The following is a 24,489-nucleotide window of genomic DNA, read 5'->3' on the forward strand; positions in this document are numbered from 1 at the left end:
AAATAAAGGGCAAGGAAGGAAGACCCACATCAGCAAGTCAGTCAGTGCCTGTATACTGACTCTACACAGAAATGAGAGGGAAGTATCAATAGCAAGATCAGCCCAATCCTTTTATTTCATTAATTCAGCACTAAGAAAGCAAAGAACTGGGATATCTACTGAATCAAACACAATTAGTACAGCAAACACTTTAAGAATTTTTATAGAAGTAGAGTAAACATATTAAATGATTCATCAAATACAAATCTACTATGTCAGAATGGGATAAACTCTAAGGTCCCCTACAATTCTCTGCTCTTTGTGGGGCCTGTTCCCTTTTTCTTCACTATTTATTAAGTAACAGATAAAACCTGTAAGATCCTAGAAATGGCTGGTCTTTCAGTTTGTAATTCCAGTGTTGGCCAGCAGATGTCTGTGTGACCAATTAGTTAACATCACTGGAACAAGCACAATTAGAACACAGTAAAACATAAGCCAAACTTTAATAAAGAATAATCACTACTTTAATTAAAAGCACCCCTAGTTGAGCATAAACTATAGTTGGGTTTATTAGATGTGCACCTGGGCCAGAAATGACCCAGATGGTCCAGAGAGGCCCAAGAGGCTTAGTGAAACAGTCTGGTGGAGATGTTTTCAAGATTATTATTTTTATGGATGTAGCAGTGACCAGATTATTAACTCCCCAAGTAGGCTCAAAGTCTGGCACAGTAGATATTGAATGAATATAGTCTCCTATTAAGAGAGAAATTTCATTTACAGATACATAAAATCATCATCATGTTTACGTCTTTACACAGATTAAATAATTCAGTTCAAAGGTATAAGGAAAAAGTAAACTATGCATCAATGAATTTTCTAGTACTAAAACCAGGGTCTCTAGACCTGTATGATACCTAATGTAGTTCTCATTCTATGTACCTTGAGCCAGCCAGTACTGGTTAAAATAAATATTTTAACTATAAAACAGCATGCTGTGAAATACCTTCAATTGTGATATTTTTCACCAAGACAGGCTTGACAGCCTTAGAACCCATAAGGATGCCTGTAGTTCTCCAGTACAGTATGTTTGTGCCTGATTTCAGCATTACCTGTGCAAAAAAACAACACACTCAGGTCAGATAAACCAAGCTGTTTCCAATTCCAATCACACACAAAAGCTTCTCACTCACATACTTTTCTATGCATTATAAGGAAACACCATTAATTTAAAACCAACAAATTTAAGCCTCCAATTAATTCTGACCTCAGCTCTGAAGACAACATTTTCTTTAAAAAATAAAATAGTCTGCCAATCCACAAAATATACTAAGAAACAAGGAGAAGAACCTTCAAGTCTGAACAAAAAGACAAAATGATTTTCAAACCATTACATGAAGTCTTATATTTATATTTAAAGAGGATTCATTGTAAAGGGTGAAAGTCACTCGGCCCACATGCATATTTATGGACTGCCATTTACAAGTACATCTTTGAGCTCTGAAAACAAACAAGCAAGAGAATAAGCTTGCTTCTGCTATGGTTTGTATAGGATCTGAATGTGGCTTGAGTGTGTCCCCTAAAGGTTCATGCATTGGAAATTTGGTGGTGTCAAGAGGTAGTGAAACTTTTAAGAGGTGAGGCAAGTGGGAGGCAATTTTACCACTGGAAGCACTGTCCTAGAAAGAGATTACTGCTGTTTCATAGAGCAAGATAGTTCCTCCAAGACTAAGCCGTTATGAAAGGGCAATCCTGGATCTCCCCTGGAATCTCTGGCTTCCTGTAAATCACTATCCTGTGATCATTATGCCCCACAAAAGCCAAGTAGATGTTGCCACCATGCCCCTGAACCTCTAAAACTGTAGTCTAAATAAACCTTTTTTTCCTTATAAAGTACTCAACCTTGGGCATATTGTTATAGCAATAGAAATAGGTTAATACAGCTTGCTTTTTTTTATGGTTCTTTTTTTTTATTGGTTATTCAAAACATTATAAAGAATGAAGAATCACATTGGTTACACATCCACATTTTTACATAATGCCATAATAGTAACTGTTGTATTCTGCTACCTTTCCTATCCTCTACTATCCCCCTCCCCTCCCCTCCCATCTTCTCTCTCTTCCCCATCTACTATAATTCATTTCTCTCCTTATTTTTTTTCCCATTCCCCTCACAACCTCTTATATGTAATTTTGTATAACAATGAGGGTCTCCTTCCATTTCCATGCACTTTCCCTTTTCTCTCCCTTTCCCTCCCACCTCATGACTCTGTTTAATGTTAATCTTTTCCTCCTGTTCTTCCTCCCTGCTCTGTTCTTAGTTGCTCTCATTATGTCAAAGAAGACATTTGGCATTTGTTTTTTAGGGATTGGCTAGCTTCACTTAGCATAATCTGCTCTAATGCCATCCATTTCCCTGCAAATTCCATGATTTTGTCATTTCTTAGTGCTGCGTAGTACTCCATTGTGTATAAATGCCACATTTTTTTTTATCCATTCATCTATTGAGGGGCATCAGGGTTGGTTCCACAGTCTAGCTATTGTGAATTGTGCTGCTATGAACATCGATGTGGCAGTATTCCTGTAGTACGCTCTTTTAAGGTCTTCAGGGAATAGTCCGAGAAGGGCAATAGCTGGGTCAAATGGTGGTTCCATTCCCAGCTTTCCCAGGCATCTCCATACTGCATTCCAAATTGGCCACACCAATTTGCAGTCCCACCAGCAATGTACAAGAGTACCCTTTTCTCCACATCCTCGCCAGCACTTGTTGTTGTTTGACTTCCTAATGGCTGCCAATCTTACTGGAGTGAGATGGTATCTTAGGGTGGTTTTGATTTGCATTTCTCTGACTGCTAGAGATGGTGAGCATTTTTTCATGTACTTGTTGATTGATTGTATGTCCTCCTCTGAGAAGTGTCTGTTCAGGTCTTTGGCCCATTTGTTGATTGGGTTATTTGTTATCTTATTGTCTAATTTTTTTAGTTCTTTGTACACTCTGGATATTAGGGCTCTATCTGAAGTGTGAGGAGTAAAAATTTGTTCCCATGATGTAGGCTCCCTGTTTACCTCTCTTATTGTTTCTTTTGCTGAGAAAAAACTTTTTAGTTTGAGTAAGTCCCATTTGTTGATTCTAGTTATTAACTCTTTTGCTATGGGTGTCCTATTGAGGAATTTGGAGCCCGAACCCACAATATGTAGATCAGAGCCAACTTTTTCTTCTATCAGACGCAGAGTCTCTGATTTGATATCAAGGTCCTTGATCCATTTTGAGTTAACTTTTGTGCATGGCGAGAGAAGGGGATTCAGTTTCATTTTGTTGCATATGGATTTCCAGTTTTCCCAGCACCATTTGTTGAAGATGCTATCCTTCCTCCATTGCATGCTTTTAGCCCCTTTATTGAATATAAGATAATTGTAATTTTGTGGATTGGTTTCTGTGTCCTCTATTCTATACCATTGGTCCACCCGCCTGTTTTGGTACCAGTACCATGCTGTTTTGTTGCTTTTCAAATTACTTTAAAACAACACTGCAATAGCAATAAAATAGGATTGTTCTTATAGAATAACTTAACTCTTACAATTAACTGAACCTCAGTGACACTATGTCTAGTATTTGATCCCTAGTGTCTAATATTTGATCCCTTTGCCACTGGAAAATTTTTCTAATTATAAATTAAACTAATTTTCTGTTAAGTTTCATGCTGATACAGGCAAGTGAGCCAATTTCAAGGGTTTCTTGTTTTGTCTTTTGCTACTTTTATTTCTGTATGCACTCTTTGGCTGGTCAAATTCAAGCTATGTAAAATTAATCAACCCAACTACTTCATCAGGCCTGAGAGCTAGAGAAGTAAGTACATTAAGTACTTCCCACGTGTATTCAAAAGTGAAGAAAGCATATCTGTTGCCAAGGGTTACTTGTATTTTCAAAGCCCAGCTGACTGGGTGCTTAGATGAGTGAATATTAAGTGGTACCAACATTACTTTCAAACATACATATAAAAAGAAAACCTCTGCAAGGGTACACTGTGTTAATCATTCAAGGATTTGGCAACTGCCACAATCAAAAAGGCAAGAATGGATTCATTGAGACATAACTCAGTCTACATTACAGGACCATGTGAGTCCCTTCCCAGACATCACCCCATTTAATTCAGCAACACTTCTCCCATTTCTGAAATGAAAAAAAAAAAAAAATCAGATGCTAAGAGATTAAGCAAATCACTCAAAGAAATACAACTATAAGCCAGAGATAGATTTTAAATAGTGCCAACTCCAAAGGGCAAGTGCCTCAAGTAATAATAGATTCACCAAATCACATATCTGGTAATCCTGCCTTCAAATATTTAAAGAGATGCCCTGTGAAAAAATAGGAAGTTACTATACTTAATGTAACTGAAAGGGTAGAATTTGACCACTGGAGGCAAATACATATGAAGCAGGTTGAAGCCCAATGTGGATGAATATTGTGAAAATCAGAGAGCTGTCCAACAATGGAGAAAGCACAGTGCCCAACAAAACAAGCCTGAAAATCACTTGCAGGGGACACCGAAGAGAAGGTCAGATGAAAGGAATTCAAAGATCTTTTCAATGACAAGTGATGATGATCATATTGCGTGAAACAGGCACATTTTAAAATTTACATACTTTTAGATTTTGTCAATTTTGTATATTGGTTTTGAATAGACTTCTTTCTTGAAAAGGGAAGAAAGTTGAAATATGATGGGAACAGAAAAAGAAAGAAATACAAGGAGAAAATAAAATGTAGGAAAATATAACCTAAAAAATAAAAAAATATGAGTTGAAGAAACTTAGGAGCAATTTCTTCCCTAAATGGAAATTATCTTAATCAATTTAATTCTTTTTTTCTGTTCTTAAAATGAATGCTTAGAAAAGGCTGGGAAAAGGAAGGAAGAGAATGGGATTAGTAAAGAAGAAGGAAAAACAAAGAGACTTACAGAATGAGAGCCCCATTCTCCATTGTCAGTGAGTTTTACCCACTTGTCTGTGGTGGTATCCATCTCCTGGCACTGATCATTTTGAATCTGTGGATTAAACACAGGGTCTCAGTAAAGATTCTGGAATAGTGGCTTTCACTAAATTCCATAGTCCAGCACAGGCTGCAAGAATGTCTTTCTGTACATACTAAATAATAGTGGCCACCAGTAATTCTCAACAACTAAACACACCAGAGACCTCTGGAGACAACATGATAGTTGCACACATGGGTGAGCAGTTCTAAGTAAACAGTCTCATTGAGACAAAAAGACTAGCCCATGAGGAGAAAGAGGGGAAACAATTATCATTGAAAGTCATTACAAAAGAATCTACCCAGCTTATCAAAATGTTTTAGCAGCTTGCATTTACCAGGCAAGTCCAAGTGTACAAAAGTAAACAAGATGATATGTGGATTCCCGACAGTGAAATTTTAAGTTAGTAAGTAAAGACTGCTTTGTTTTCATTTCCCCAGGACTCAATGCACAGGTTAAGTGACCACAGCCAAAATGGAAGTTCCAAATTGTTATTTGGGGGTGTTATGGCTTGGATATGAGGAATCTCTCTGAAGTCCTAATCAACAGATTAGTCCATTTCATTTGTTTATATTTTGAAAGGACTATCTGGGTGAGGACTGTAGACAGATAGGGTGTGGCCACAGGAACTAGGGTGTGTCTGTGGGGTGTGACTTTGGAGTTTATATTTCATTGCTAGAGCCTCCCTTGCTCTTGCGATGTCCTGTTCACCATGAGCTGAGCAGCATTTATCTACCATGGCCTTCAGCCATGATGTTCAGCCTCATCTCAGGACTACAACATGGAGTCAGTGACCACTCCACTGAGACCCTTGAAACCATCAGCCTAAATAAACATTTTCTATTCCAATTCTTTCAGGTATTTTGGTCACAGCAACAAAAAATCTAACACAGTGTAAATGTTAATTATTTGCCATTCCAATTCAAATGACTACAGATAATCTTTAACACCAAAAACCTTGACCTTTCCCCTCAGTTCTTGCAAAATGCTTAAGAGTTAGGACAGTACTCTTTCAGGTCTATGAAGAAAACAAAGGTATCCAAAAGTTAGGTCAACATTTCCGTATTGCAAAGTAGTCAGTAACAGAGCCAAGTTAAAATAAGATCTCATTATCTGTACTTCTGCAGACAGAAAAGGCTCTCTCTCTCTCTAAATTGTTTTGCTACTTTGGTCATCCTCCTGACTAATTCACAAACATTAAAATTTCTCCAGAAGTTATATTTTCTAAAGGCTTACTTATGAGAAAAGGGATCTCTTTACCATCTAAATACCAGAGAATATCTGCTACCAAGGAAATTGACTTTAATTGAATTCTTGTCTTATTTATATCATAAGCATACTGACTGTTTTCATACTTCTTTCATTCAGGAGAGGACATGGGTCCTGAATGTTCCTCTGCTGGGCAGTATATAGACAAGCTGAGAGCTTTTTACAGCTGAAGGCAGACATCATGTGTTATCCACCACCACTCAGATGACCTGAGCTCCATTACTCTTTCTGAAGCTAGTAAAGGTGTAATCTTGGTGCAATCACTTACTCTCTCTAGGTTTCAGTTTCAGCATTTTAAAAATTGGTTGGGATGAATGCTTCAAATTACATGATGCTCACATGTATAATTGTCAGAGCACAACTATATCTTTCAGCCTTCAAATACTTCTTTTCTATTAACCAGGAACATGATGACTGTGAGGTATTAACCCTCTGAGTCAATAAATTGCAACCTATAAAGCTGAAGCATCAATAAAAGGAGCATGAATTTCCCATCCCCTTTCAGACTAAAACCAGAAGAACAGAGGCACCATTGAAATGGAAGTAATGAAACATTATGCCCTAAGAGTACCCTTACTGACAGCTCTCAAGGGATTTACTGAGTATACAAAACTACAAAAATACATGTTTATTCTAACAATTAGATAACTGTCTTGCCTTTCAACATTATTTTAGTTTTAGCAATACTGTTTAAATGTCCCAAGAAATAGAAAATCATTTACCCGGAGAAGAGTTTTGCAAACAAAATGTAGCTTAAAAGATAAATCTGTTTGAACACTGCTTAACATTTTAAGCTCATCGAAGGATATTAGTGCTAGGAGGCTCCTTCAAGTGTCCTCTCACACAAGGGAATGCCAAGGACCGGAAAGTTAATTTCATTGCTCAAGAACACACAGTTAACAATTATAGAGGCAGTATAGAGTCAGAATCTCTTGACTTCAAATCTAAGGCTCATAGTTTCCTGGAAAATATCTATTGCCACCAAACTTTTGATGTAAAATACCTATTACCAATGACAATACACATTTGTTTCAGAACTGTTAGTACATTTGTTCCTTAAATCTGGCGCATGGAAACATTTTCCAAGATATTCTCCCATTTACTACTATAACACACACTATTGGTATAAGAAGTCAATCAGAAAACATTTTCTCAAGTGTTTTTGAGTCCATGCCACAATAAATATTTGCTAGATTAAGTACAGTTTACATAAAATAGTTACATAACTCCAGTCATTATTCTGTTAGTCTATCATAGTATTCTGTATTCTATAATCCTATTTAAGATCAGATGCACCAACTATTGCATTCATAAATTTCTTTGGACTGTAAAAATTCACAGAATCAGAAAATATGGTCATTTCTCTTTTTTAAACAATTGCCCATGAAAACATTTAAGTAATTCTAAACAGTAAAAAAAGAATATATATGTATGTGTATATTTGTGTTTATATACAAGTATATTTTTAACAAAATAGCATTTTCAGCCATAAAAAATTAAGTTAAAATGAATCTTGGGGAAAATATTTGTCACACACAGTCTAAACCAGTTGTCTAATGAGTATAACCAGAAGCAAAACAAGCCAATATTACACTATAAGATGAGAGTGCAAAAATAAAGAAACAATATTAACTATAAACTCAAATGCTATAGAAAAAAATTTAACTTTTCCTTTAATACTTACAGGGTCACTTACACACAAAAAAGGAGAAGGCATATAAAGTGGAGTGCAGCAAAGATTAAGGGAAATTTACAGGAATGCCTTTCAAAAAGTGGAGTCTAGAATATAAAAGGCCTTACGAAGAATTCAAAGAAGATGTTGTTGTCGACATACTGGTACTCAAAGAAGACATAGCCTGACTTCTTAAGGTGCACAGCATAGATTAGAGACACCGTACAGTCATCACGATTAGACTCTATGTAGTTTCCACGAGGGATCCAAGAAGAGCTGTGGAAACAAAGCCAAGATGCATTTTCTGTTAGTTTTCAGAAACCATTTCAGGTCACAAAGCTATACCCCAGATTCAAAAATAGTTCCATCAGCAAAGTACAGCAGAAAACACCCCGAGCTTTTTCAGCTGTTCTAAGGCCAACTCCATTACTGAGGGGAGGTTCATTTTTTGATAGTACATAACTTTCTAAATCATTGAAGGTTATTTGAGCAATTTGCTATGAAGCTGCTATTTTTTCACCAAAAAAATTTGATCACCAACAAGATGAACACTAACCCAGTAGCCTTAAGTGGAATTATTCTTTCAAACAACATCTTAAATTTTATTTATAAACATATATACACACACGGCAAATCTATGGAAAGGAAGAAAGAGTACCAATGATTGTACATATTTAGATTAATACACAATGTGTAATTTTTTTCATATTTTAAGTCATTTAGAAAGTCATGCACCATAAGAAAGAAAACTCATCAATAACTGAGTTGGCATTTGAGTTCCTAAATCTTTTGGAGGTTGTGTCAATGACAAATGATTATTTAAAACAATCATTGTATTTCAGAGATTATGTTTCTAAATACATGACAATAGCACAAAAATGAGAGTATAGGTATAACTACACTCTTATAAAATTATAAAAACTACCTATACATATTGCAATTTCTAGCCTTCGCAACCCAGTGTTAGCAAAGATATCATAAGATACAACAAAACTACCTGTAAGAGATAAAATTGATAAACTATAATTTTTTCAAATTTTAACCTTCATGTTACCAAAGAATATCATTAAGAAAATAAAAAAGCAAAAGCCACAGACTTGAAAGCAGTATCACAAACACACATATATGTATGTCTTAATATACAGTAAATATTATACAAATATACATGTACAAAAACTCATGTCCATAATACACAAAGAACTCTTTTGGCTCTATAATTAAAGCTCCTATATGACCAAACCAAAGAAAAAGTAAACAGAACATAAGATCACGTGGGTGGGAAAAAGGAAGGGAGCAAGGAAGGAAGAAAAGCATAGCAATATCAAACTGAAATTTACATTGAGAAAATTATACCCAAAGATACTACTTTGAAAACCCTCTGCTTATCATTGAATTTTTTTGATGAATAAACTATTCCATAGGGTACATGAGGAAGCTGTGTCCATATCCTCTGATCATGAAAACAAAGATCCGAGGTTTTGTAACATCCTACTAGTACTCTTCTCTAAGAAAATGTTTTATTTAAAACACAGTGTGTGCACACACATTGCTGAAGTTTTGAAGGTGGTTTGTCCCTGCCAGATCCAGACTGAAATTAATAGCCAACTTAAATTGTGCTCTATATGTGTAATAAGGATTGTAATGCATTCCACTGTTGTCGTGAATTTAAAAAATAATAATAAAATCAATTTAAAAAAAAAGTAGCGGAGCCACAAATAAGTGTTGGGTCGTGGGATCTGAGCTCTCATGAATGAATTCATGTTTTTCTCGCGATTTCAGGAGGTTGGCCCCGTTTTCTTCCTTTGCACATGACAACATGCATTTTCATTTTCTGCCTTGAGCTGAAGTTGTATGAAGCCCTCCTCAGATGCCAAGCAGATGCCAGCACCATGCTCTTAGACTTCTGGAACTATGAGCTAAATAAACCTCTTTTCTTTATAAACTACTTAGTTTCCAGTGTTACAGGAAAAAAAAAGACTAACAATTAAACATTAAGAATAATAATATTATGATCAGCGGAGTATGATAAATCAATGTTGTTTGGCACAGTCAGCTGAAAAGAAGAGTGAAGGTAAGAAGGAGAGAAAGAGGAAGAGAAGGAAAGGAGAAAACCCATCTTCTAGAACAGCTAAGTAATTGTCCAGCATCCTTAGATCACTGCCAACAGACTAAGAAGTAAAACTTCAAGTTTTTACTTCCTGAGAAACCCCTCTTATCAGAAGTTAGCCAGGGGCTGGAAGTTTCATTTTCAAAACATGGCCACATAGTACATAATCAATACAAGAGGACAGGAAAGGGCAAAGCCCAAAGAGAAATATTTTGCTTTATTTTTTTTTTCTGAAACAATTTAACATGCCTCCAACACTGCCATAGGCAAAGCTATAATCTCCCAGGAACTAAACAAAGGCCACATTAGTTATTTAAGCCACTTGCTCTTGCAGGAAATGATCAAGTCTAAATGAAGGTTATAAATTCTTCCTTTTGAAAGAAAAAAAACAATTTGAATTTACCCACTAAAAATTAGAAAAAGGATAGTAGAAACATCACTGATTTAAGTTTGGTTATAAACATGAGAAAATTATTTTTTTCCTAATAGCTTTATTGCATTTTTGTATACAATATCTATTATATCCTGAGGGTAATTATTTTAAAGCTTCATGAAAATTTAGCTACATTATTTGTAATGACTATGCAAAAAATATGACTCCTTGCAATTAGCTTATCTGTAACCCCCATCAGTAGTAATATTATCCTTAACTTCTCTCTGGAAAAGAGAAATTTACCCTTCTCAAGTACTCAGTCAAGATCCAAAGGCTCCTTTGGATTCTTACTTGTTACAGCCGTCTGGCCTGTTGTCAGAAGGGCCCACCACAGTGTCCATGAATGTTGCAACGTTGGAAAATCCTGCTGGCAATTCATCCCATTCATCAAATTTGATGCCACTGCCCAAGGAGTAGGTGCCTTCGGCACACTTACTGCATACCTGGTTCTTCATCTCTAGATACTCTCCAGAAGCACAGGAGAAAGCTAGAAGCAGAAGAATATACAACCCATTAGTCACTAGAATTCTCCATTAATTTTCTCCATTTTTCCCATCACCAGAATTACTTTTATAAAACTGATCATATCACACCCTAAGAAAAGGCTTCTAATATCTGCCTTGTCACTACATACATTGCACAATCTGGCCCCGATTTCACCCAGCTCATCCCCTAGTCTCACCCTCTTACAATCAACAAAATGCATATCATTCCCCAAATACTTCATCCTCCTTCTTGCTGTGGTGGTCTTCTTTCCCAGAGATGTTGGCCAACTGACCTACTGTAACTGGTAAATTCTGTTCCCAGTTCAAAAAATGACCCTCTTCATGACTGAACACTTCATTCTACCAGGCAGTCATTTCTGCCTCCCTCCATGCCCCAAAGTACACTCTCCAGAAGACCTCCATAAAGCATCTCTATCTAGAGAGAACACTTAGCAGGGAACATGTGACCTTCAGCTCCGAGAGGAAAAAAAAAAAAAGCCATTATTTTTGGATTCCTAGCTGTATCTGGCACATACCAAGCCTAAATAAAATGTTCAGTTAGGAGTGAGAACTAAATATAAAGGGGCTACAGAAGGGCAATATGATAGCTAAACCAGTTATCTCCATTCTGAAGCCTCAAGACTATGTTTTCAATGTTCTCAGCACCACCCTGGTCATATCTCCCATCCACACCTACTTCTGATATCTTTGTTCACTCTGAGAACTGCACCTAGAGATGGCAGACACGGGCAATGTAAGAACAGTTAACATAGTTAGAGGGAAAAAGGCAGTTCTGCTGCTAAGTCATTATGCATTCAACAAATGCAAATCAGTGTCCCTGAAGCTAAAGGCTCTGGACAGGGTGGTATTAGTGACTCAAACCTAGAAAAGGGCTTTCTAATCCTTTAATCAGGATACCAAAGAAAAAAGAACAAAATAAAATGTCCAAATTATCTGATGAAGAGAAACAAATCTTCCAGCAGAGAGTGAAGCAGCAAAGCCTCACGTTCAGGCAAACTCCTCTTTTAGAATACACTGAAAAATAATCCAGAGATAAAAAAAAGCTAATTTTGAAAAACTAATTAAAGAATTAGAGCTAAAACCCACATTCATCCACTTACTTATCCACTGAATTAATATAATGCTTCTCTTCAAAAAACTTAATGCTGTACAATGAACTTTTAACATTCAGATCAACATCCCCAAATAAGTAAAACATTGGAAAATAAGGAAAGGTTAGGCAAAGAATATTGAATACCAGCTACATTCCAAAATTATCCTAGGGATAGAGGATACAACTCTCAGACCAGATTATACTTGTCCTAATTTCATGATCTTGAATGAGTTACTTTACCTCTTCAGGCCTTGGTTTCTGTTTCTAAAAAATGAGATACTTATCACAATAGCTGTCTTATATGGCCATGCTGAGAAAATAAATTATAGTATAAAGTGGTTAACTTAGTGCCTGGCATATAACAAATGCTTATCACATGTTATTATAATTACTACCAGGACAACCAGTAGAAACCCAGGTAAGGAATTTTTTTTTTTTTTTTTAGTTTAAATGGTTTATGGGATTTCTAGCAAACTCAGAATCACATGCTATTTCCCTATTATGATAAATGATATCACAAACCAAGAGCCAACATTACAAAATCGAAAATTTTTGAACTATAGCCCACAGGCCAAATCTAGCCTGTTTTTATAGTCTTAATAAGACAGTCAAATCATTCATTTTCATATTGTCTATGACTCCTTTTATAATATAATGGCAAAGTTGAATAGTTGCAAAAGAGACTGCATCATCCACCACAAAGCTGAACATTTTACTTACTGATAAAGTTACCTTTGAAGACAATTTAGCCTGGGATTCAAAACTGACCTTTTAATTAATTAATAAGAATGTTTCATAATATGTTGTTATAAGGGAGCATAAAAGCTAAAACGAAGAAAAATTGTGTTTGAGGATCTTGTCTTTTAAGCCAGTGATATTATTTCAGAGTGTTCATTGCCCTATTAAAAAGAACATCCTAAACTCTTTCAGAAGTACTGTTGAGTCAGAAGGAAAACTAGGAAAAAGTTGAAAGTGAATATACTGTGTCTTTATAATATACTAAAAGTGCTGCACTTGGTACTTTACAAACAGTAAATTATTGTTATTCTTGCTAAATGTATACAGTTTCTGGGAACATGAAATTAGTAAATACTGAGCCACTTTTCCTAGTAAAAATTCAGGGTTAGCCTCTGGTCACAAGATCTCCATTTATTTCTGTTTAAAAATATTTTAGTAAGCTAGATGTGGTGGCACACTCCTGTAATCCCAACAACTAGGGAGGCTGAGGCAGGAGGTTCACAAGTTTGAGGCCTCAGAAACTCAGGAAGACCCAGTCCAAAATTTGAAAAATGAAACCAATTGGGACTATAGCTCAGTGGGAAAGCATTCCTGGATTCAATCCCCAGTAACAAGAATATCTTATTTAATATATATTGCTGATTTATTAACATTGAACGCACAAACAATAACCCTACAACTCACGCCTCAACAAGACTTATAAAATATAAGCCTTATAAAATATTTTCTCCAAAAGGCATATATCAGCCTTCTTTGCTTAGAATAACTATTCATACTTTAGCACTATATTTAGAGGACTGTTATAAGTGACAGAATCACCTAAGTAAATATATAAAATGGTAAAATCATGGCAACTAAATGGACCACAAAGGTATATTTGTTTATTGTATGAGAGATCAAATAAGAAGTCATTCACCTTGTTCAGGGGTAACTAAAATATCTTACAACTCTGTAAATGACTAAAAACTTTACATGTACTGACTTTAGGGTCATGAATAATTCACAGCAAATGGTCAAATTTGCAAATTCAGGATCCTTGAAAAATTAGGATCAACTGTATTTACAAGAGACCTGTGAGGAAGGTTTTATGCCCATATACCAGATGGGGAAAGTAAGCCACAGGATATTTAAATAATCTGATTATAAAGGTAGCCAGTTAATCATCAATAAAGTTAATATTCAAATCCTGGTCTCTCTTATTCCAAAGGTGGTACCCCAAAGAAAATTTATTTTGAGCGACCAGCTAATAAAAAAAGGGTGAACAAGTCCAACTGAATTCATGATTGTACTTCATGTCACTTTTCATTTCCTGTTCTTAACTCTTAAGCAATGTTCAATGAATTATAAAGCAATAAATAAATAAAATTTCCTAGTTTTATATTTATTATGGAATTTTTAATTCCATAAAACATGCATTTGAGAAATATTTTCGAAGTTCTTAACTTCCATAAATCTAATGACTTTGCCTATGAAAGGAAGACCATAATAATAACTCAAAATCTTTGAGAATAAAATACTTCATTTAAAGCATCTGGCAGTGTACCATTCATAAAGACACAATAAATATTAAATACAACTATTAGTAATATAATACTAAACCTACTAGATACATTTTGGACTTCAAGGGACTGAGTTCAGGGGCCTGGGAAATACATTTCAAAAAGATCTTGCTACTGGGTTGATGATATTGTATTTCTTCAGAACAATTATATGGTCAAAGTTAAGACTAGGCATAGGGCCTTTAATAACATAGGAGAACTAAAAAGTCTAAAGCTTTTCACACTTTAATCATTTGCTTCTCCTCAATATTTTCTTTTTCATCCTCATAGCCAACTTCAGAACCACACCTTCTTGTTAAAATACAGTGGATTCCACGAGTTTATATCAACAGCACTGCAGACTCATTTGGCGGCAGTCACCAGCTATAGTCAGATTATCTTCTTCTGATATCTTCTATGTCAGCCTCAGTAATTTTGTTTCAACATTGCTACCTTGGCATTTGGTCTTTGATTGGATTAAAAGAATCCTTTATTATTATTGGTTATCTCAGGGACTACATTCTTCATTCAAATATTTTTAGAGTACAACTCAGGACATTTTCAATAGGCAGGATGATAGCTATTATACGTAGCTGTTAACTGTTGAGGGAATTGACCACTTCAATTTAATCAGTGAGTCATATCTGAAATACTGTTTTTATTGTTCAAAAACCTTGAAATACTAGAGTAACTTAACTGAAATAAAGATAAGCAAACCCCAAAGTTTTGATACAATAACAGAAAAACCTTCTTGGTCTAAGATCACATACTACTTAGCAGTGGGCTCAGTCTGGGATTTCACATTCTTTACTGAAGCATCTCATGGAAGAGAGATTTTTTTAAACTCAGCCCCTTGAAGTCTAACTGCAATCAGGAGGCCCCAGGCTGCACTCACTGTTCTTTTGTTCTTGGTTTTATGCCTCTTCTCCCATTATCTATTTCTGCTACTATGAATCTGTAAAGGATCAAATATGCAGGTGTGAGGAATCAGATATAGAAAAAAGCATTTGTCCATCACCAAGTAGCAATGTTTTGGGCAATTCACTTAATCCTCTGTGTCTCCATTCACATGCATTTTATTGAGAACATGCCTATTCCTTTCTCTCTGATAGGATTGCTTGTGGTGGTCTAGTGAGAGACAATGGAGCCACTATTTCTGTGGAAAGTAAAGAGTGATATGAAAATCCAGAGCATTGCTATGATCATGCGTACACCAGAATAATGAGCCAAATAAGTTACTGAACTGAATCATTTATATGCTGATTTTCATCTATGATTTATGTCTAACAATAAAGAGCAACTATTTTTAATCTTTTTATCACAGGGCCTCTTAGATTTACCTTTTCTTCCTCCAGAGACTTCATGCTTTGAAAGGTTATGGTTATCAATTACATTTATTCATAATTCATCCATTTTTGCTATTTTTGTTCAATTTTTATTATTAAAATGTTTTCTAAACAGCAAACTGAAATAATATAAATAAAAAGGACTTCTGACTTACTTGTTTAATGAGATGTTGATGATATAATGAACCTATATAATTTTATACAAAAAAATATCTGGGAACCACACTATATTAATTTATTCAGCAAAATGTCCTGAGTACCTACTATTTGGTAGGCAAATAGTAGGCACTAAGGATATTTTGGTAAATAAGATAGAAATTGTCCCAACTCTCACAGAGCTTCTATGTTAGTCTGAACTAGACTGGTCTCCCTCAAAAGAGACCAAATTTACATTTCTCTAAGCTTAAAGTCATTGTAAAACCCATTTTATTTATCAACCTAGGATCATAGCTAAGAACAAAATAATTACGTATATTTATGGGGAATGTTAAATCAATTCCAAAATCAGGAAGAGCCAGTATGTCTATTTTTATTCAATTAATTAGACTTATTTAAAAAGATGAATAAGATAAAAGCCATAGACATTTTTTGTTTTGACTGTACAGAGAGGTACTCTTGCAACTATTATACTATTACTCTCTACCATTAAGGGCAATACAAAGAAGAAATATAATGTCTACTTTGTAGGCCTCAAAAATAAATTTTACTTCTAGCATTCACTTAGCCAATTAATTATCATTATCAGATAATTAATATTTTATGTAGCTGTTGGGTTTATTATCATGATTCTTCTCATAGAAAACAAAAAGAAAGGAGGAAATTATACCTAAGAAAAGCTGAATAGCACACTGTGCCCAGAAAATCTCAGCTCTTCTTCCTTCCCAAGTGCCCATTATGAGGACGATATGTTATTGCTATATTTTTAAGTTTTTAGTTGTGAAATTCTTAATCAGAGAAAAAAACATTTTTATCCCCTATTTTGCAAAATGAAAGTGAGACAGGAGGAAGCCAAAATGCTACATTAAAATAGGCTGCTTCTTGTTGATGTTCTCTAATTCACTTCAAACCAGTTTTTCATGGCTTATGGGAATATTTCTTCCTTTTCACTGGAAAGGTTTTTTTAATCTTTTTTTAATATTTATTTTTTAGTTTTAGGTGGATACAATATCTTTATTTTATATTTATGTGGTGCTGAGGATCGAACCCAGTGCCTCATGCATGCCAGGCGAGCACTCTACCACTGAGCCACACACAGTCTCCCTTTTTTTTTTTTTTTAATCTTAAGAGGATATTTTCTTGTCAAAATATACAAGGTTGCAAGGAAGACTGGATCTACCATGCTCAATTTAAGGCTGGATGGAGATAATGGAAGGCAACACTGTTGAAATTCTAATAGTGGCAGACACTGCAATGTTCCCACAAGGGTAAATATTAATGAACATGAAGAAGCTATGGTAGTACTTCCCTATAATTTACACATTATGGGGTTTGAGGCATGATTTTATTTAAGATAGATAAATCTGTGATACACAAATTCTATCAGGATGACCCAATAGGACTTCTGAGTTTATGTGATCCAAAGCATCCCGATTCAGATTTTTAGTTTTCTCATCTGTGTGACCTTGAGCAACTTTGTTTAACTTCTCTGAAATATCAGTAGCAGACTCTCCATGACTTCTCCTGGTATCATGCAACCCAAAGATTGTACTAAGCTGAGAAATCCAATGTGTTCATTTCAAGTGAAAAATAACAACACTAAAAAATCACTCTGCCTCAGAGGTCAAAAGACATCAGTTCTATTCCAACAGTACCACTGAGCCACAGTAAGTGACATGCAGAAAGTACTGTGTAAATTCAGAATGACACAACTAAATTAACAGAGCTGGATTGTTAGAGCTAAGTCCTATCAATAACGTTCTGGGATTTTTCACTAAGAACTAGAGATAACATTGTAAACCACAAAAATGTCACTTCTAAGTTCTTAGTTGTACAGTTCTTAGAGAAGCAAGAAAAAATAATTTTCACCTCTCTCATTTTGCAAAACGAAAGTAAGACAGGAGGTACACAAAAGAGCACATTAACAAAAAACAAATTCTGGCTAACATTTTCTAATTCGCCATTCTCTGAAAAGAATATTTTAAGCAAAAGTATTGCCTCTACATCTCTGAAAACTGAGCCTCACATCTGACATCCTTTCCAGTGGGTCCTCAGAGCCCTCTCAGGTAGAACTAAAAAATTACCACTGCACTTCATACAGAGGATGGATCAGTCACAAGCTTCAAAGAATTCAACCCCTGGCAGGGGGTTGAACATCACAGATAATCTACATTAAACTAGTAGAGCCTATACAAAAACTTTTCTCCTTTTAATAATCCATGCTAAAGTAGTTTTAAACTTTAAAAAAATTAAAAATGCAAATGTATTTTATTGTGGCTTCTTGACATCAATGCTTGATACAAAAGGAGACAAACCCGAGTTCATTGTGCACAGGATAACACAAAGAATGTAGAAAAAAGAAAACAGTGAAGGTCAGGGGAAAAAAATATTCAGAATACTTGATGAGGTCACCAATGGGAACAGATCCAAATACCTGTGAAGTCAGTTCTCTCAACTTCAATTCTGCCCCAAAACTTTGGTTCTTATTATGTTGAATGTTTCCTCTTCCTCAGAAAGTGCCAGTCACCCTCAACTATCCTGATAGTTTCTCTGACCTCAATTGCAGTTTTAAGGACTCAGTTCTTTAATCTCCTTATAAAACACTTTTTTCAAAGAAGTTTCCTCAACTACAGCTCCTACAAAATACCACAATCAATATAAATCCTGCTTCTGAGCTGTTCCCAACAGTTTTTATCTCATGTCCTAAGGATTCCACTTGTACCAGCTTTTTAACCACCACTGTGTTATTGAGAAGATTCAACTTCAACACTCTTCCTATCTGCTACTCAAACTCACCAACTAGGCCTATTGAGAATGCCTTGTTAAATAATGAAAGCATATTGTATATCATTCACCAACAACATGCTAGGCAGAGACTTCCCAAACTAAGCAACTGCTTAAATGTTATTCTCTTTCTGAAAGTATATACAATTAAGAATAAAATCTACAGAAATAATTAATTTAAATGATCCCGTAAATATATCTGAGCCTCCAATGCCATCTTTTAAAAAGCCCATTTACCTATCAGGGTATCAGAGTATCATTTCCATCAAGAAGGTAAAGTTAAAAGAGCCTCCAGAAGGGTATGAAGCCTTGTTCAACATGTATTCCAAAGAGGCAGTGCCCTGGGATCAAGATGGATTCAAGATGCTCAACCTCCTGTTTTCAAATCTCACCTATCACCAAAATATATGGCTTTAGGCTTTATTTCAGTTCCTCAACTGTATTTTTTAAGTAAGTAGAGGAAGTAATAAAAATACTTAACTTGCATCATCAAATTACAGAACTTTCTTCAGTGTTCACCACAAAGATACTCACAGAATTAACACAAATTGCCCAAAAAGTATGGCTAAATCCTAAATCAGGACCCAATTTTGCACATAAACCTTACCAGGGTTCAACTGTTTTCCAAGGTTATTCATCTGGTAACTGATGAATCTAAACTTAATACTTATATCTGCATTACTATGAAGTTGTCTTGACTCTCTGAGCATCCCTTCCTCCTTGGTAAGATCAACCTTGATAACATAAATCCATAAGGGATTTTAACTCCTATGCCACAACTAATTTATTGTAGTTCTATTGAAATGAAAGGCCCTGAAATTCAGGAATTTTTTTCATTTACTTTTGTATCCATCTTGTCAAGAACATAGGAAATATTCAACAAAGGTATATTCAATGAATGAAATAAAGCTCAATAAATGACTGGAGTATTTTGCTCAGAAACAAACAAGTCAGCTACAGGAAGGGCTTTAAGCCCAGAGACATATCATACCTGACTACCAACTGTGGGTGGTTGTCAATTAAACAGTGCAAAAGTGCTGCAACTAGAATTCAAAGAAAATACATGAAATTAATTAAATCATAGCATAAGTAACTTAATACAAAAATTTACTAGATTAGCCAGGCATGTATGTTTCTTTTATCTTTTAAATTTGTTATTGGATAATGACAAATTATAATTGCATATTAAGTGTGGTATACAAAGTGATGCTAAAATATATATGTACAATATGGATGACTGAATCAACATACCATTTCAAATACTTATCATTTACTCATCCTGACTAACTGAAATATTGTATCCTTTAACCAACAATATCTGGTAACCACCGTTCTACTATCTGCTTTTCTACCACTTCAATTTTAGATTCCACAAGTAAATAATAACATGCTGTATTTGTCTTTCTGTGCCTGACTTGTTTCGCCTAACACAATGACTTTCAGGTTCATCCATGTGGTTGCAAATGATGTAATTCTCCTCTTGTTCAAGGCTGAATATATTCAATTGTGTGTATTCCCACAATTTCTTTATCTGTTCACTAGTTGATACTTAAATTACTTCCATAATTTGACTATAAATAATGATACAATAAATATGGTGGAGCAGTTATCTCTTCAATGTACTTATTAAAAATCTTTGGGTAGATGCCCAGATGTGGATTGCTGGATCATGTGGTAGTTCTATCTTCAGTTTACTGAGGAGACTCCATACTATTTTCTATAATGGCTATATTAATTTACATTCCCACCAATAGTATACAAGAGTTTCCTTTTGTCTACATCTTCATTGATTCTTGTTATCATTCATCTTTCTGATCATAGTCTTTGAAACACATGTAAAATGATACCTCATTGTGCTTTTAAATTAGATTTCCCTAATGATTGCTGATATTTGACATTTTTTCACATACCTGATGATCTTCTTTTGAGAAATGTCCATTCAGGTCTTTTGTCAATATTTTTATTGTGGTATTTATGATTTTGCTAATGAGTTGTTTGGGTTCCTTATATATTTGAATATTAATCCATTATCAGTCTAAAACATTTTTTCTTCAATTCTATAAGCTGCCTTTTCACTCTGCTGTTTCCTGTACTGTGTGATTTTTCTCACTTGTTAGAATCCCCAGTGTCTATTTTTTGGCTTCGTTGACTGAGATTCTGGGGTCAAATGTGAAAAAACCAGTGTCCAGACCAATGTTAAATGGTTTTCCCTATGGTCTTCTAGTCATTTCAGGTCTTATGTTTAATAAGTTTTAGTCTATTTTGAGTTGATTTTTTTATATGGTGTGAGATAAGGGTCCAATTTCATCCTTCTGTATGTGCATATCCAGTTGTTCTAGCATCCTGTATTGAAGACGCTGTTCTTTTTTCATTATATATTTTTGGCACCTTTGTCAGAAATCATTTCACCACAAATGCATAGATCAATTTCTGAACTTTTTAATTCCCTTGGTCAATTTGTCTATTTTGAAAGCATATGTATTTAAATCATGTTTTCTAAAAATAATATTCTTCAGAAATTAGCATAAGGGATCCTAATATACATTAGATAAAAGAGTCTATAATTGGGCTGGAGCTGTAACTCAGTGGTAGGCTTGCTTGACATATACAAGGTCCTGAGTTCTATCCACAGAACCAAAAGAAAAGAGGAAAAATAGGCTTCTGTTCTCTGATCAAATACATTTGGAAATGGATAAAATGGAATGCACTTAAAACATATAGGAATGTTCTATAAGTTTCTTAGAAGTTTCCTATAAAATTTAAATCTCTATTAGGGAAATGCAGTATGAACAATTTTCCATATGTTCCAGTACTTTACCATAGAAAATATTGATACACATTTCTGGTTTACATGAAACATTACTTGGGATTAGTATTCCAGGGAGCAGACTAGGAGAATGATACACAATTGCCATTCAGTGTCAATGTGCCGATAAAACAAACAATGTATTGAATCCTGGGGGAAAAAAATCTGTGCTTGAAAGGTCTATCACTCTTAAGTAGTGTATTTTTTTAAATCTCACCCAGTAAACCAAAATCAATTCTCTTATCGTGGGAATATTTCTCTTCTTTCACTTCCAAACTGGAATAAAAAGCTATTGACTCAAACTGCCACCATTACTCTGCTCACTCCTTGAAAACAAAAACAAAACAACACAAAACCCACTTCATTGACATATAACTTGCTGTATATTGTCAACATACACAGTACGATGAGTAATACACCCATGGAGTCATCACCACAATCTATTCCATAAACCTATAAATCTCCTCCAAAGGCTTTCACTCACTCTTTGTATTTGTTCTTCTTTTTGTATGAAAGAACAGTTAAGTGTAAAATCTGCCTTAACAAGTTCTTAAGCATACAGTACAGTATTGTTACCTAGGCATGATGCTGCACAGCAGATCTCTAGGACTTACTCATCTTGTATAACTGAAACACTATAGCCTTTGACTGCCATCTACCTATATTCCCCTCTCCCCAGCCCCTGAAAGCCATCATTGCACTCTATGCTTCTAGAAGTTTGACTATTTAGACTCATCATGTCATACAATATTTGTCTTTCTATGTCTGGCTTAATTATCATAATGCCCTTCATGTTCATCCATGTTGTCACAAATGGCAAGATTTCTTTATAAAAGTTAAATAGTATTCGATTGTATGTGTATACCACATTTTCTTTATCCATTCACCTCTCAATGAACATCTAGGTTGCTTCTATATCTTGGCTATTGTGAGTAATATTGCAATGAATATGGGAATGCAGATATCCCTTCTATATCCTGATCTTAATACCATTGAATATACCCAGCAGTGAAACTTCTAGATGCTTTGGTAGTTTTAATGTTTTGAGGAATCTACATTTGTTTTTCCATAATGGCTGCACCAATTTACATTCCCTTCATTTGCATATAAAGGTTCTTTTTCTCCATATCCTTATGAACATTTGTTACTTTTTAAATTTTTTTTGGTCATATCCATTCTAATAAGTGTGAAATGATATTTCATTATGGTCTTGATTTGAAATTCCCTGATGACTAATAGTGTTAAGTTCCTTTTCACATATCTAATAGCCATTTGTATGTCTTTTTTTTTTTTTTTTTTAACCAGGGGCACTTCACCACTGATGTGCATCCCCAACCATTTTTTCTTTTTTTTTTTACTTTGAGACATGGTTTCCCAAATAACAGAGATTACAGGAATGTGTCATGACACCTAGAGTATGTCTTCTTTGAAAAAAATGTTTATTTAGTTCCTTTGCCGATTTCTATATTGGGTTATTTGTATTTTTGCTATTAAATTACAGAGTTTTTAGAAAATAAGGCTTTTTCAGATATCTGGTTTACAAATATTTTCTCATATTCCATAGGTTGCCATTTAATTTCATTAATTATTTCTTTTGCTGTGCAGAAACATCTTAGTTTGATGTAATTCCAGTGGTTGATTTTTGGTTTTCTTGCCTGAGCTTTTGGGTCAAATCCAAAAAAATCATTGCCCAGACTAATATTGTATATTTTTCTCCATGTTCTAGTTTTATAGTGTCAGATCTTACATTTAGACTGTAATACATCTTGAGTTGATTCTGCTTATGGTACAGGATAAGGGTCTAATTTCTTTTGCATGTGGATACCTGATTTTCTTGGAATCATTCTTGGAGGACACTGTTCTCTCTTATACTGTGGAAAATTAGCTGACTATATATGCATGGGTTTATGTATGGGCTCCGTATTCTGTTTCATCAGTCTATTACCTATTTATATGCAAATACATGCCGTTTTTATTAGGGTAGCTACATAATATATTTTGATATTAGAAAGTGTAGTACCTCCAGTTTTTTTTTTCTTTTTGCTCAAAATTGTTTTGGCTACTCAGGATGTCCTGTTTTTTTCTGAATCTATTGTGGTAATTGTGAATCTTAAGGTGTTTTTCTATTTCTTCTTTGAAAAATGACACTGGGATTTTGACAGGGATTCCATGGAATAAATCTGCTGGGTGATATAGACATTTTAACAATAATAATTCTTCCCGTCCATGAGCATGGAATATCTTTCCATTTTCTTGTGTCTGCCTTAATTTCTTTCATTGGTATTTTTAGTTTTTCAGTGTACAGATCTTTTATTTCCTTCATAAGGTTTATTCCTACCTTATTACTTTTGGCATTTTTGCAAATGGGATTGTTTTCTTGTTTTCCTCTTTGGATAGTTCCTTGTTAGTGTATAGAAATATAACTAATTTTTATATGTTTATTTTGTATCCTATAAGATTGCTCAGTTCATTTACTAGCTCTATAAATTTTGGGGGTATGGAGTCTTTGAAGTTTTCTACATACAAGATCAAGTCATTGTCAAAAAGAGATATCTTTACATTTAGATGTCTTATATTTCTTCTTCTTGCCCAACTGCTCTAGCAAGGACTTCCATTATGATGAATAAATGTGACAAGGCTAAGCATTCTTGCCTTATTCCGATATTTTTTTAAAAAGTTTGTTTTTTTACAATTGTGTATAATGTTAGTTGTGGGCCTATCATATTTGGCCTTCATTGTGTTGAGGTAAGTTCCTTCTATATCTAATTATTTAAAGTTTATATCATAATGAATGTTTATTTTTTTAAAATTCTTTTTCTGAATTTATTGTGATAACTGTGATTTTTTATTCTTTGTTCAGTTAATGTCATAATCAAGTTGCATGTGTTACCATCCTTGGATCCTAGGGATAAATCCTACTTAGTCATTGTGTATCATTCTTTTAATGTGCTAAATAAATAATTCAGTTTTCTATTATTTCCTTCCTTCTGCCAGCTTTGGACTTAGTAGTTTGGTTTCCTTTTTCTAGTTCCTTGATA

At 34.6% G+C, this 24,489-nt stretch overlaps 1 protein-coding gene across 1 annotated transcript in view; it reads right to left on the reverse strand.

The window, feature by feature from the left end:
• Elapor2 (endosome-lysosome associated apoptosis and autophagy regulator family member 2) overlaps positions 1-24,489 on the reverse strand; it is a 152,134-nt gene that overhangs the window by 41,705 nt on the left and 85,940 nt on the right. The window contains exons 3-6 of the mRNA XM_076862582.2: positions 10,776-10,971; positions 8,073-8,220; positions 4,932-5,018; positions 983-1,088 (exon numbers count right to left, since the gene is read on the reverse strand). Coding sequence (XP_076718697.2) covers positions 983-1,088; positions 4,932-5,018; positions 8,073-8,220; positions 10,776-10,971 — 537 coding nt within the window. The remainder of the gene's footprint in view (positions 1-982; positions 1,089-4,931; positions 5,019-8,072; positions 8,221-10,775; positions 10,972-24,489) is intronic.

This window comes from Callospermophilus lateralis, chromosome 1 (genome assembly GCF_048772815.1).
Source record: "Callospermophilus lateralis isolate mCalLat2 chromosome 1, mCalLat2.hap1, whole genome shotgun sequence".
Classification (NCBI taxonomy): domain Eukaryota; kingdom Metazoa; phylum Chordata; class Mammalia; order Rodentia; family Sciuridae; genus Callospermophilus; species Callospermophilus lateralis.